We start from the raw sequence: 13320 nt of genomic DNA, 5'->3' as shown, positions 1-13320 counted from the left end.
GCCATCTCATGGCCGAACAGACGGCCTGGACCAGTTACTTCACATGTAACTGGTCCTAAGGAAACAATTTGGACCATATCCTTTCTAAGGAGCTCTCCTCCTGTTCGGCTCTCTCTTGCCGAACAAGTTTCTTGAACAATGGCATCTCTTATAATTTTCCTTGTATTCGGTCCAATAACGTCTCGTGTTATTGCACTGAGAATCGTACAACCTCTCTGGACCATTGACTTCTCATATCACTGGTCCATAATGCATTGACCTTTTCTTTGACCGTGCTCGGGCTCGTTTTGTACCTGTTCGGGAATACCTCCCTACACTTTTGCTTCATATCGGCTTGCTCATTTAAACCTTATTGATTGGTCTAAATTCCGTCATTGCTGCTACTAGTCTATTTATTGGAAATTGCTACTCTATTCAAATTCTTGTGTCTTAACACTCAGTTATTGGAGACAAATTTTTGGTGACCTATTGGTTGATATTGATTTATAGTTGTTGTTCGATTCAAATTCACTTGTTGTAGTTGGTCCCTGTGATGTTCAGATTTGTAGCCTTCGTGGTAGTCTCTCGACTCTAAAAGCACAAAACTCATTCTATATTGCTCAATTTCACTCTGTTAGAAGTTTTGCTTATCCTTGGTATTGGACACATTGTCGATCTTGCATCAGATCGTTTACTTAGTGAGTTGTCCTGTTGCTATGTGTTTATCCTCAGTCTTGAAATCTATCATTTGCAAGAGATTGTTCACAAACTCATTTGGCTTGTAGAGCAATAAGAAGGTTATGATCGGTTATTTCTATGTTCCTCGGTACGTTGAGTTGGTTGCTTAGCGAATTTAAAGATTTCATGTGTTCCTTGGATTCCGGATGCCTCGTCCCCATTCTTTAAGTCCTTGATCAGTGTTGTCTGAGTCTTGAAGCTCACTGTTTCGTTTGAGATAACCGAAGGACGATGTTGACCGTTGTTAATACCCATTTGTCATTCGAAGTGGGAGGACGTATTTCGTAAAGTATCGCCGCGTTGAGGTTAGTTTTGTTGAGGCAGAAAAAGGAGGAGCTTTTATCGTTTGAAGGATACGTTATGTATCGGATACGGTGCGTGTCTTTCGGATACCCAGGCGACAACCGACGAAATCCAGTTGGAAGAGGCGATTGATCACCGCCCATTCCAGATGGAAGTCTCGGGAAATCAATTGGACTATCAGGTATTCTTGATGCATTTTAATACATAGGTATTCAAACGAATCTATTGCATGTGTTAGAGAGGTCCGAAATTGAGTTAGAAGCCGACGTGTCCTAAGGTGAGAATCCGACACGTATCCTAGATTTGTGTAGCCAAGTTTTGCGAGGCAATACGATACGATTAGTATGAGTTTACATGGGGAAAGAGGGACGAAGTTCGAAGGAGATATCCACCTTCGTTTTAGTTGATTGATGTGAGTATGACGTAGCACTTTCATGATTATTGAACCGTTGCATATGTAAGTTGTTGTGATTTTGTGTATCTATATGATACTTGGTAGCGTTGGACCCGGTTTGGCAAATTTCGGGACGAAATTTCTTTAAGGAGGGTAGGATGTAGAGACCCGTAAATTTCTTTATTAAATGTTAATGTTTTATAAAGGGATAAGTGATGGTTTAATGTGAAAATGGTGGTTGTGGGTTCATGTGCAAGGATTTGGGAGATGTGGGTGCTAGTGCAATTTGGTGTACATATGTGTGTGTGTGTGTGGCAGGGGATTTATTTCCCCTCTCCGCCTCTCAGTCTCTCTCCCGATCTCTCACTCTCGGCACCTTCTCCATCTCCCTCTCACTCTTACTCAAAACCCAACAAATCAACTTCAACCCTTCATCAATCAACCTCAAATCCTTCACCTCTGTGCGTATTGGAGCTTGAATCGCGTTGGTAGGAGCTTGGTGACCCGTAGTTGGCTTGGTTTGGAGTTTGAAGTTCTAGGGCTTGTTCAATCTCTTTGGTTTCGGCTTGGATACTCGAGGTAAGGAATTCTACCTCTCTTTATATGTTATTTGAGTGTTCTTGTACCATCATTGAGCTTGTATTGATTGTTATCGAGATCGGATCGAAATCTGAAAAATCCTGTCAAAATTGTTTGGAAAACACTCTTCCTACCGGTAGGAACTTCTTGCCTACCGGTAGGACAAGTTAGAACTTTTTCCCTCAACCAGCTCAAACGTACTGCAGCAGCTCAAAAGCTGCTCAACGTATCAACTTCCTACCGGTAGGAATTTCCTACCTACCGGTAGGTCAAGCTGCTCAACGTATTCATCCACCTACCGGTAGAACTTGTTTGCCTACCGGTAGGCCAAGTACAAAGTCGTTTCGTTCAAAATGTTGGCTCTTCTGTTTGCAGTTTCTACCGGCAGGATTTCTTTTCCTACCGGTAGGTCAAGTGCCGAATTGTGCCGAATTGTTCTCTTCTACCGGTAGGACTCAAGCACCTACCGGTAGGTGGTTGAGCTGCTACAGTGTCTTTCAGCAGCTTTTCATACGTTCTTCCAAACCACTTTTTGGAGCCTTCCATCGACTCTATTGGATTCGTTTACGCATTATTTCTAGTGTTTGGAGAATAATACCTATTTCATACATAAAATCGTATCCGATGGACTTGAATGAACTTATTGGATTAACTATCACGGAAACTAGGATCGACGGATTGACGTTAATGGATTACGAATAAAATGTGATATGTTACCGCCTAAATTGAACTAAAAATCGCAGTGAGTAGTTGATGCGTGGGTCATGGGTTTAACTTGAAGTAAAAGGTTAGTAGATTGCTTAAAGGGGAATTAATGACGGTTTCAGAACAGGTAAATGATAAGATGACATAAAGGGTAGCTATTCAATGAAACGAGAAACATGTAATGTAAGGGTTGATTTCTGTTGAACCTGAAGCTGGGAACCAAATGTGTGATTTGGATATACGGGGTCCCGAGCACCCGGAACATGGATCGGATATACGGGGTCCCTAGAACCCGGAATGAGAATTGGATGTACGGGGTCATGATCACCCGGAATGTAAATTGGGTATACGGGGTCCTAATGCCCGGAATGTCTTTTGACTGATATCGTGATGTGACGATGTGAAGGATTTCTTGTGTGCCCATCAAGGATCCATAGGGAACTTATGAGATACTAAGCGGTTGGAAGGTAACCATATGAGGTAGATGTGTGAAGATCGAAAGATGAGTAAAAAGGAATTCAAAGGACAAAGATAGGTTAATTGACAAGAGTGAAGCGTTCGTTTACGTTCTGAATTTCTAATATAGTGCTTGTGTCTCATCCATGCTCCTTTGTTATCCGAAAGTCTATGTTTCACCGGCATCTTTCATCTCATTTGCATATAGAGTTTGCGTAGACTTTTCTACTGGGCTAGTGTAGCTCAAACCTTACATCATTTTCAGGTGCTAACCCGGATCAGTAGCTTCCATGACTGGAACGTTTGAAGTGTGGACATAACCCCTTTTTTTGAAATCTACTCGACGGAGTTACCTAGTCATCTTTGAAAATTTATTTTGAAAGATGTATTTGTAACTTAAGTTGTGATTCTTTTGATTAAGGAATATTTGTAAACTCTCAACTCTCTTGATACTTGATACTTAATACTTAAGTTAATTTGGGCCGTTGAGCCAATGATGTAATATTTTGGGAACTATTGGACTTTGAAATGCAATTATGGAAATGAGAATACTAGACTCTTTTGGGTATTGTACGAAACAATTGTGAGGTCTTATTTATGAAAATCATTTATAATTATGTTAAAAATTGAGGACGTGACAACTCATACCTTCACTCTACTAATGGGAATTTACTGGCCACAGTGGGGTCATAATAGATCTAATTCTTATGACTTGTCATCCCTTTTTTTCCCTTTGAGTGAAACAATTGGAACTAAATAATTTGATGAAAGGAGACCAAATTATTGATACAATGAGTCTTGTTACAGAGTAAAGCAAGGAGGGGCTGATGAAGAGTAAGAGAATTTAGTTCTAAAACATCAAAAAAAGCTACGTACAAGCATAACTTCAGTTAAGAATCATTTGGCCTAACCATGTTGCTGCCCTTGTTCCCTCGCCCCGAGAAATACATTTCTAATCTTGTGCAGTTCCGCAAGGACGTCTCTAGCATTCATTCTCTCATTGGGCCGTGCAGCACAACATAAAACACCAATTTGAAGGACTGAGACAAGGCAAACTTCAAGTTGATTAGTGCTTGGTGTGACAGTTTGCCTAGTCCTACTTGTTTGCCTTTCTTCTTCCAATATGATCTGGGGATCGACGACCTCAAATACCTTGTCTGGAAGAAACCTTTTTGTGTAACTAGAGAGGCTAAGAGTGTCATGGAACATGCAATCGGTTGGACTTTTTCCAATGAACATTTCCAGTAGTAACACTCCATAGCTATACATATCACCTTGTGTTGATATCTCTTCGCCCATACCATATTCTGCAGCGAAACCGTACAAGAGAAGTTATTCATGATATTGATACCAATAACTGAAATTCTGTGGTCACCTTCTTTTGTTAAGAGAATTTATCCAACATTTCAAGAAAAAGAAATACGAGGGCCCATAAAAAGGTTTGTTAGAGTTTTCTCCTTCAGCTAAACCTGCATTGTCTTACAACACGGAAGAAACAGTGAACGGGAAATTATCTTTTGCATTAAGAGGTTTGATTTATACGTCAACTTATGAAGTTAGTTTTCACCACAATATTGGTTGATAACAATGAAACTAATTAATTAAATGGATAGAGCAATAAATTATAGACAATTACCTGGAGCAACATATCCAATTGTTCCTCCAATGCCAGTTGAACTTGATTGTTGTTGATTGTTTGATCTACATGCAGTTGGTAAAAGAATCTTTGCAAGACCAAAGTCACTCACATGGGCACAAAAATCAACATCAAGAAGAACGTTGCTTGGCTTTAAGTCGCGGTGAATGATAGCTACTTCGCAATTATAGTGAAGATAATCCAATGCAGACCCAACGTCAATGGCAATGTTTAAACGTTGAATGAGGTTCAAGCTCGCAGTTCCCTGTTGCTCATGAAGACATTCTGGGTATAACCAGCTATCTAAGCACCCGTTTTCCATGAACTCGAAAACTAAAGCCTTGAAATCATTGCGCTTAAAATCGATGCTTGAGCAAGATGTGATTATCTTGACGAGATTGCGATGGCGAATGTTCTTGAGTGCTTCACATTCTGCTTGGAAACTCCTATTCCCTCCACGTTCTTGAAGTTTCAATACCTTCACAGCAATTGTTTGTCCAGTAGAGTTGAGAATCCCTTTGAAAATAGAACCATATTTTCCCTCACCTATCAAGTTGTCAGAAGAGAATCCATTTGTCGCTTGGTGAAGTTCTGCATAAGAGAGTTTCGGGTACTCCCTTTGGAAAGGTAAGGCCGAAGAAATTTCTCTTCTTGACCTTCTGATTCGATAAATAATTGTTGCGACACAGAGTAGGATCACAACAACAAACGACATAGTGATTACCGGTATAATCACTTTATTGTTGAGAGGTCCTTTCTTTTTCTGCAATACTTTTGCTGGACATGCTGGAAGTTGTAGTTCTTTAACTCCTCCGCACAGCTTGCTATTTTTGAAAACTGAAAAAGCACTAATATTCTTGAACAATCCATCGTTTGGAACTTCACCTTCCAACATATTGTATGACAGGTTTAGACTTTGAAGTGAAGTCAACTCTCCAAAGAACTTGGGAATTTGTCCGGACAAATTATTGCGAGACAAATCTAGGAATTGAATACCTTTCAGTTGATTGAGGGATGCGGGAATCGGACCTTCAAAATGATTTCCAGCGAGAGAAAGGAGTTCCAACACTTGGAAACTGCTAAGAGTTGCTGGGATTCCTCCTAATAATTTGTTTTCTGATAAGTCCAGCTTTCCGAGATTTCTCAAGTTACCGATTTGCATTGGTATCGGTCCTGTTAGCTGATTACCACCTAGGAAGAGACCAATAGATAAGGCTGAAAGCCTGAAGATTTGACCAGGTATCGTTCCGGTGAGATTATTGTAACCGAGATCAATTCCTACAAGACGTTTACAATTTCCCAAGGAATCAGGTATCCTTTCCTCTAGCTTGTTTTCAGCAAGGGAAATGATGCTTAGCTGGCTGAGGTTTCCAATGGAGGATGGGATTTTTCCTGAGAGCTTATTTGTGTACATGTAAATTTGTTCCAACTTGGAGAGTTTACCAATGGATTCCGGAATACTACCGCTAAGCGTGTTCTCACCTACCATGAAACTCTGTAAGTTCATAAGGTTCCCAATCCCAACAGGTATGCTTCCAGATATATGGTTCTCTGTTATATCCAAATAACTCAGAAATTTCGAGAGATTTGCAATGGAATTGGCCAACAAACCACTAAAGTTATTTGCACTTAAACTCAACTCTCGTAGATTGGAACAGTTGGAGAACGTATTCATAATGTTATCTAATTCATTCCCGCTATTACTTCCAAGTGGATTGCCAGATGCCCCAAATATTTCAAGATCATTAAGGTTTTCCAGACTTTTTGGTGTAGGCCCGTTAAATGAATTGTCTGTAATATCGAACTTGGAAAGTCTAGAAGCATTGCCTATTGATGACGGGATAGGCCCATAGAAGTTGTTTGTACTAATCAAAAATTCTTGTAGCTTTGGAAGGGCCAAACCAAGATCTGGGATGAGGGTTCCAAACAATTGGTTCAAGGCTAGAGAAACAACTCTGAGTGACGATATGTTGTAAAGCTGGGTAGGAACCATACCTGTGAAGTTGTTAAAAGACAGGTCAAGAATTTGTAATTTGAAAAGTCGTCCAAGTTCGAATGGAATGGTTCTGACTAGCTTGTTCTCCGCCAAAGAAAGCATAGACAGCGCAGAGAGATTTCCGAATGAGGCCGGTATTGATCCTCTGAAGTTGTTTCGACCAAGAACCAGTCGTGTGAGACTAGACAGAGAACTCACGCCAACAGGCATTTCACCTCCTAGTCTGTTATTGAATAGGTTTATTTCTTTGATGTTCGACCAACCAGTGATATTGGTAGGTAGTTTGCCCCCAAAGTAATTCTTCGCAAGAATAACTTGTTGAAGTCGAAACAATCTTCCAATTTCTTTCGGGATGGTTCCATGGAATTTGTTGTTGCCGAGATCAATCGTCCTGAGGAAGGTAAGGTTCCCTACATGAGGGGATAGAGAACCCACCAACCCACGGGATGATAAGTCTAGAATGGTCACGCGCTGATGCTTACGACCGCATGTAACTCCTTCCCACTTGCAAAAGTGGATGGAATGATTCCAGGAACGAAAAACAGGAAAAGCATCTCCTTGCACCAAATCCTTGATAGCAAGCAAAGCTTGACGGTCTGTCTCATTTGACATGGGGAGAGCGGTGGTGCTGCTTGTGGCCATTGTGAAAATTGTTAAAACAAAACAGAGGAGAGACATAGCACTTCCCAGCCTTAGAAACATTGTTTTGGTGCTAAAGAAGAAAAGGCTATGAAAGGGGAAAGGTGGTGATGAGCTTCGTACTCTAACTGAAAGCCAAGATATATAGAGGCAGAGGCTGCTTCTTGGGGGATCAGCTCCTTTACGTTCCTCATCCCTCCATCCTTTTATTTTTTGTGTTCGTTCCGGGCCCACGTCTATAATTTAAACTGTTCATCTCATAGGATCCATAATGAAGAATATGATTACAGAAAGTTAAATTAATTCATATATCGATTGGTACGTGCACAAGTAGAATTTTATTTTGTGAAGTAGTGTGAATATACCATTGTGCCGTGAATTTTACATAATGAGATGCAACTTGTTCGATATCCGATCAATTAGAATTTCGCAGTCATATTCTTCGTTGCAGGTTCTACGAAGCTAATCTCATTTGGAAAATTGATTAATAGTAAGAGAACTCGATCCAGGGGTCACGTCAAGAAAATGTGTTGAGCCTCCTGTCTCAAGAGTCATATTTACATCCGATTAAAATCTCTTTCTATGAGACGGTTAGATACTTCATATTTTCCAATGTGCGATTTATTTTGTTTGGCAATTTGAAGAGTGTTCCCAGGATTTTCATATTTACATTCGTTTCGTCCCTATATAATTAATTGATGATTTCATTCTAGTGGATAGTTTGAAATAATTCTTTACAGCACATAGGGGGATGGACTTGTTTAATATGCATAATGCATGCACAAACTTATGTGTCGATAAATAAAGATTGGGAGTCCATCCGCTAGGGGTGTAAGTGTAGGGCTGCTAAACGAACCAAACAGCTTGAGCTTAGCTCAAGCTTGACTTGAATTTTGACTTGTTCAAACTTGTTTACAAAAAAATATAAGCCAAGCTCAATCACATTTTCTTTTGTTTATGAATTCAAGCCAAGCTTGAACATACTCAATAGGCTCGTGAACAAATGAGTCATTCTGTAAATAATAAACATATAGAGATACGTTAATAAATATTCCAAAATATGATATATGAGTTATGTTCAATATAGATATGTCACAAGTTTTATATAGTACTATTGCATCAAAAAGAAAACCTCCTAAGCGAGATATAGAAATTTAGGGCTACATTAAATCGTATACAATTTTTCCATGGAGCAATTATTGAGCAAATTTGGGATTGCTATCATATTCTTCTAGTTAGGATTTTCTCAGCAAAGATTAGAGAGTTAAGTGGTAACATACTTCATCTTCCCTTCTTCCATTTAAACTATAAGTAGCTTGCTTTTTCTAGGTAATTGTTCTTCCTGAAAGCTCGAAACTTCATCAGTCTAAACTCATGCTTGGAAGCTCCAGATTGGCTTGTATATTTTACAAGCCAAGTCAAGCTTCTCACGAACACAACACTAATTGTGCAAGCCAACCTTGCACAAATATTAGTCCCAAAAGCTTCTCAAGCTCAAGCCAAGCTTGAACACTGGTTATAAGGAGTCAAGCCAAGCCCGAACAATGCTATGTTCGGCTAGATTAGCATCTCTATGTAAGTGAAGTTTTCCCTTCAATTTACCGGAATGCATCAAAATTGCAGATCATAAAAATGTGCACAAATATGAACGCAAATTGAATTTTCACATTCATATTCTTCGTTCCACGTTCTAAGAATCTGCTCTCGCTTGGAAAATTGATTAAGCCAACTCGATCCAGGGGTCAAGTTAAGATATATCTTTCTAGGGGGCTCACACCAACTGACTAATGACGATTTGACTTGTTATTAGATCTTGGGCTGGCTTGGTTTCTTTTTTAAATATTCTGGTTGTTACTCCATCAGTTACATACTATTGGTCCTCCACAAAAAAACATGTAATTTTTTTTTCAGAAATAAATTCTCCCTATGCTTAACTTTTTAAATTTTCTGACATCAAATTAAAAATCTCAATTAGTCTTTTAATTTGGTGTTAAGAAATTTTAAAAATTATGCATGAAAGTAATTTTTTTTTTTCTGAAAATTTTACTTCTCTCCGTAGACGACCAACACGGGATGGAGGGAGTATTTTTTAGGTTTCTTATATTTGATGAGTCTTCACAAGAGAATTGAAAAAGCAAAAAGATTTTTTTTTTTTTTTTTGCCACAATGATAACTGTTATTTATACGTCAGGAACGATACATCAGACGGGAGACCCGTCCCTCGAAAGGGGACCAAGTAACCACAACGGTGGGGATTCAGTCCAAAGACTATACCCCGAACCACTCAAACCCTTACTTGCCAACACATGAGCAACCGAATTACCAGTCCTACGAACAAAAGAAAAGCTGCAGCACTGGAAATTTTTGCTTAAGGCTTGAATATCATGAATGATCATTTCCACCTCTTGATTGGTTGTGACCTGGCCATTGAGCATCTTCACCAGCAATTGAGCATCACTTTCCACGAAAATAGACCCCAAACCAAGTTGGAAGCCAAGATGAACACCTTGTCGAATTGCCAAAGCTTCAGCAACTAATGAACTTGCACACCACTGTGAAAAACCCATAGAAGCAGCAACAAAAAGACCTCTATAATCTCTAACCACAATACCATAGCCTCCTTTCCCCATGTCTTTCTTCCATGAACCATCCACGTTAATCTTAAAGATCCCATCTGGAGGTCTAATCCACGAATTTGCAGCACCCTCCCCGGATGAAACAAAATTTAGAGGGTTCAAAGAGTTTGCAGACAAGAACTCTTGCAAATATTCCATTGCCCACTTGCACACCACCCCAGGAAGAGCTAGCTTATGTTCAAACAGAGCCCCATTTCGACACTTCCAGATATACCACATAAGGACTGCAGCAACCGACATACGCCATTCCTTATTGCTTTGATCCTGCCACCACAGTTCCATAGAGCCCCAAAAAGAAGAAAAAGAAGCAATTTGTACTGCCCCCAAACTTACATGCAAAGGCGACAAACGCCACGCTTGAACAGCTAAAGGGCAATTACAAAGAATATGGACAACAGATTCTTGGTTAGAACCACAAACCGAACAGCTAGGATCGTCGATAACCCTCCTCCGCTGTAGAGCTTTCCTAGTTGGGAGAATTTCATGGCAACATCTCCACAAAAAATGTTTAATTTTATTGGGGATATTGAGCCCCCAAATAGATTTCCAAAGCGCCTCATTTCCAGCCATCAAAACGGTCCCCCCGTCCTCTCCATTTCCCATAGACCTTTGATTCTTCAATTCTAGTGCTGACAAATAGCCAGAGCTAACATTATAAGTACCTGCATGTGACTGATGCCAAACCAACTTATCAACCCTGTTCGTCCATGATAAAGGAATGCTGAGAATGCACCGTGCATGATCCGGAACGAAAAGCCGAAAAATAATATCTTCCTTCCATGTAGCTGAGGAAGGATTAATAAGTTGGTTAACTCGCACAAAACCCCCATCATCCATCAACCTTTGCGGATGGAAAGCCCCATCCATTGGCACCCAAGGATCCGTATCAATGCGCACTTGCTCGCCATTCCCAACTGACCACCGAACTCCAGTGGCTAAAACCTTCTTGCTTTCCCAAATGCTTCGCCAAACCCATGACGGATTAGAACCCAACTCAGCTTCCATAAACGAACTATCCTTAAAATATCTACTTTTAAGAACCCGGGCCAATAAGCATCCTGGAGACATCATAATCCTCCATCCTTGCTTTGCTAAGAGAGCCAAATTATAAGATGTAAGATCTCGAAACCCCAATCCTCCTTTGAATTTAGGATTGCATAGCCGACTCCATTTCATCCAGTGAATTTTTCGTTCATCACATTTTTGACCCCACCAAAATCTAGCCATAGCTGCTTCGATTTGGTGACACAACCCTTCCGGTAACTTAAAACAGGACATAGCATATACCGGAAGGGCCAAAGCTACAGATTTAAGCAACACCTCTTTCCCAGCCTGGTTGAGAATTTTCTCTTTCCACCCGGCTAATTTCTGAAGAACCCTGTCCTTAATATAACCGAACAGGGCTGATTTAGACTTACCCACCTCTGCCGGCAACCCTAAATATTTTCCCAAATCTGAACGAACTGGAATAGACACCAACGCACTCAATTCCTGCTTCAAGCCCACCCCAGTGTTCTTACTGAAAAACATCGAGGATTTTTCAAAATTAATAACTTGGCCAGATGCACGTCGATACTCATCCAAAATTGTTGCAATAGATTGAAGCTCACTTCGCTTAGCTTTACAGAATACTAAAGTATCATCCGCAAAGAGTAGGTGACTGATAGGAGGACAACCCCTACAAATTCTGAGCCCATGAATCGCATTCCTCATTTCAGCCTTCCGAAGCATCATTGACAACCCTTCTGCGCAAAGTAGAAAAAGATAGGGTGAAAGTGGGTCCCCCTGTCGTAATCCACGAGAAGGAACGATGTAGCCAGTAGGATCCCCATTCAATAACAAAGAATAAGATACAGTCGAAATGCATCCCATAATCCATTTGATCCACAAATCAGCAAACCCCATCTTCCTCATAATAGCCTCCACAAAACCCCATTCCACTCTATCAAACGCCTTACTCATATCCAGTTTCAACGCCACAGATCGATTATTGCCATACCGACAGTTTTTCAAAAAATGCAACGCCTCTTGAGCCAAAATAGTATTGTCCGAAATCAATCGCCCACTCACGAAAGCACATTGATTTTCACTGATAATAGATGGCAAAAACCGTTGCAAACGATTTACAAAGACTTTCGACAATACTTTGTAAACAGAATTACAGAGGCTAATAGTACGAAGTTGCCCCATATTCATAGGACACCTGACTTTAGGAACAAGGACAATATGAGTATGATTAATGCTACGAAGAAGATGACCTGAATGGCAGTAACTCCGAACAGCATCCACCAAACTTGGGCCCACAATTTAAAAAAAGATTTGTGAACCAAAATTTAAAAAAAGGCTTATCTACATTTTTGGTCCTTGTAAAATTATCTAAGTTTCAAATTTGTCCCTATATATATCCTTATGTGTCAATTTCGTCCTTATATTTTCTGAGGAACTTCAATGTTGCATTTTCCGTTAACTCGTTAAAAGAAACTGTTGACTGATGTGGCAATGACGTGGAAAATAACCTCTTCTTCATCACCATCACCCATCACCCCTGCTCCCATTCTTTCTCTCTCAAGCACACAATAGTTCAACCCAATCACAACACCCATTATTAAGCAACCCTTTCTCCATGTTTCTATATTCCATATATGAAACCTCTCAAAAACCCTAGTCCACTACCACCTCTATCCCTCCATCTCTTTGTTCTATGACACCCCAGCATAATTAAACCCATAACAATCTCACAATTGTTGAATGATTCCGCAGGTAAGAATTATCATAATCAAGGACGGATTCAGGAATATAGCCTAGTGGGAGGCACCTGTTAATCATAATACCGAAAGTTCATTTTTTTTTAGTCAACCACAGTAAGATTGTACAAAATTAAGGCATGCATTACGAACTACAAAAGTTTATAACATGTACTTTAAATTAAATTAGGTAAAACGAGCACAAAATCTCATACAAAAATTTTAAAATATGTTTTAAATGAACGTCGACAAATTTTAGAATGGTCGAACTAGTTTTGTTAATGACTTTATTTTAAAAGAGAGTCAAGAAAGAATAGTTCTAAATAGACAAACAGCTCGTAAAGCAATAAATATAAATACACCATATGACGAAATTCAGGCATAAAACTAGCTAATTCTATGTGTATTTTCGAGATATATGCAAGTGTGTGTATTTATGTATTAGCACACTTTCATAATTATGCTAATTTATACAAAATATATTTTAAAAATATTTTAATTTTGAGTGAGGGCAC

The 13320-nt window shown here is 39.7% G+C and overlaps 1 protein-coding gene across 1 annotated transcript; it reads right to left on the bottom strand.

Annotated features, from left to right (window-relative positions):
* Positions 1-3985: 3985 nt before the first annotated feature.
* Positions 3986-7874, bottom strand: LOC131333796 (probable LRR receptor-like serine/threonine-protein kinase At3g47570). The gene is made up of 2 exons (XM_058368553.1): positions 4791-7874; positions 3986-4461 (listed from the first exon to the last, which is right to left on the bottom strand). The coding sequence occupies exons 1-2, from the start codon at positions 7486-7488 to the stop codon at positions 4061-4063; spliced, it is 3099 nt and encodes a 1032-aa protein (XP_058224536.1). The 5' UTR covers positions 7489-7874; the 3' UTR covers positions 3986-4060.
* Between the last annotated feature and the right edge of the window lie 5446 nt (positions 7875-13320).

This window comes from Rhododendron vialii, chromosome 7a (assembly GCF_030253575.1).
Source record: "Rhododendron vialii isolate Sample 1 chromosome 7a, ASM3025357v1".
Taxonomy (NCBI): domain Eukaryota; kingdom Viridiplantae; phylum Streptophyta; class Magnoliopsida; order Ericales; family Ericaceae; genus Rhododendron; species Rhododendron vialii.
Note: the sequence above shows the minus strand (reverse complement) of the source record. Positions and strands in the feature narration are given on the sequence as shown.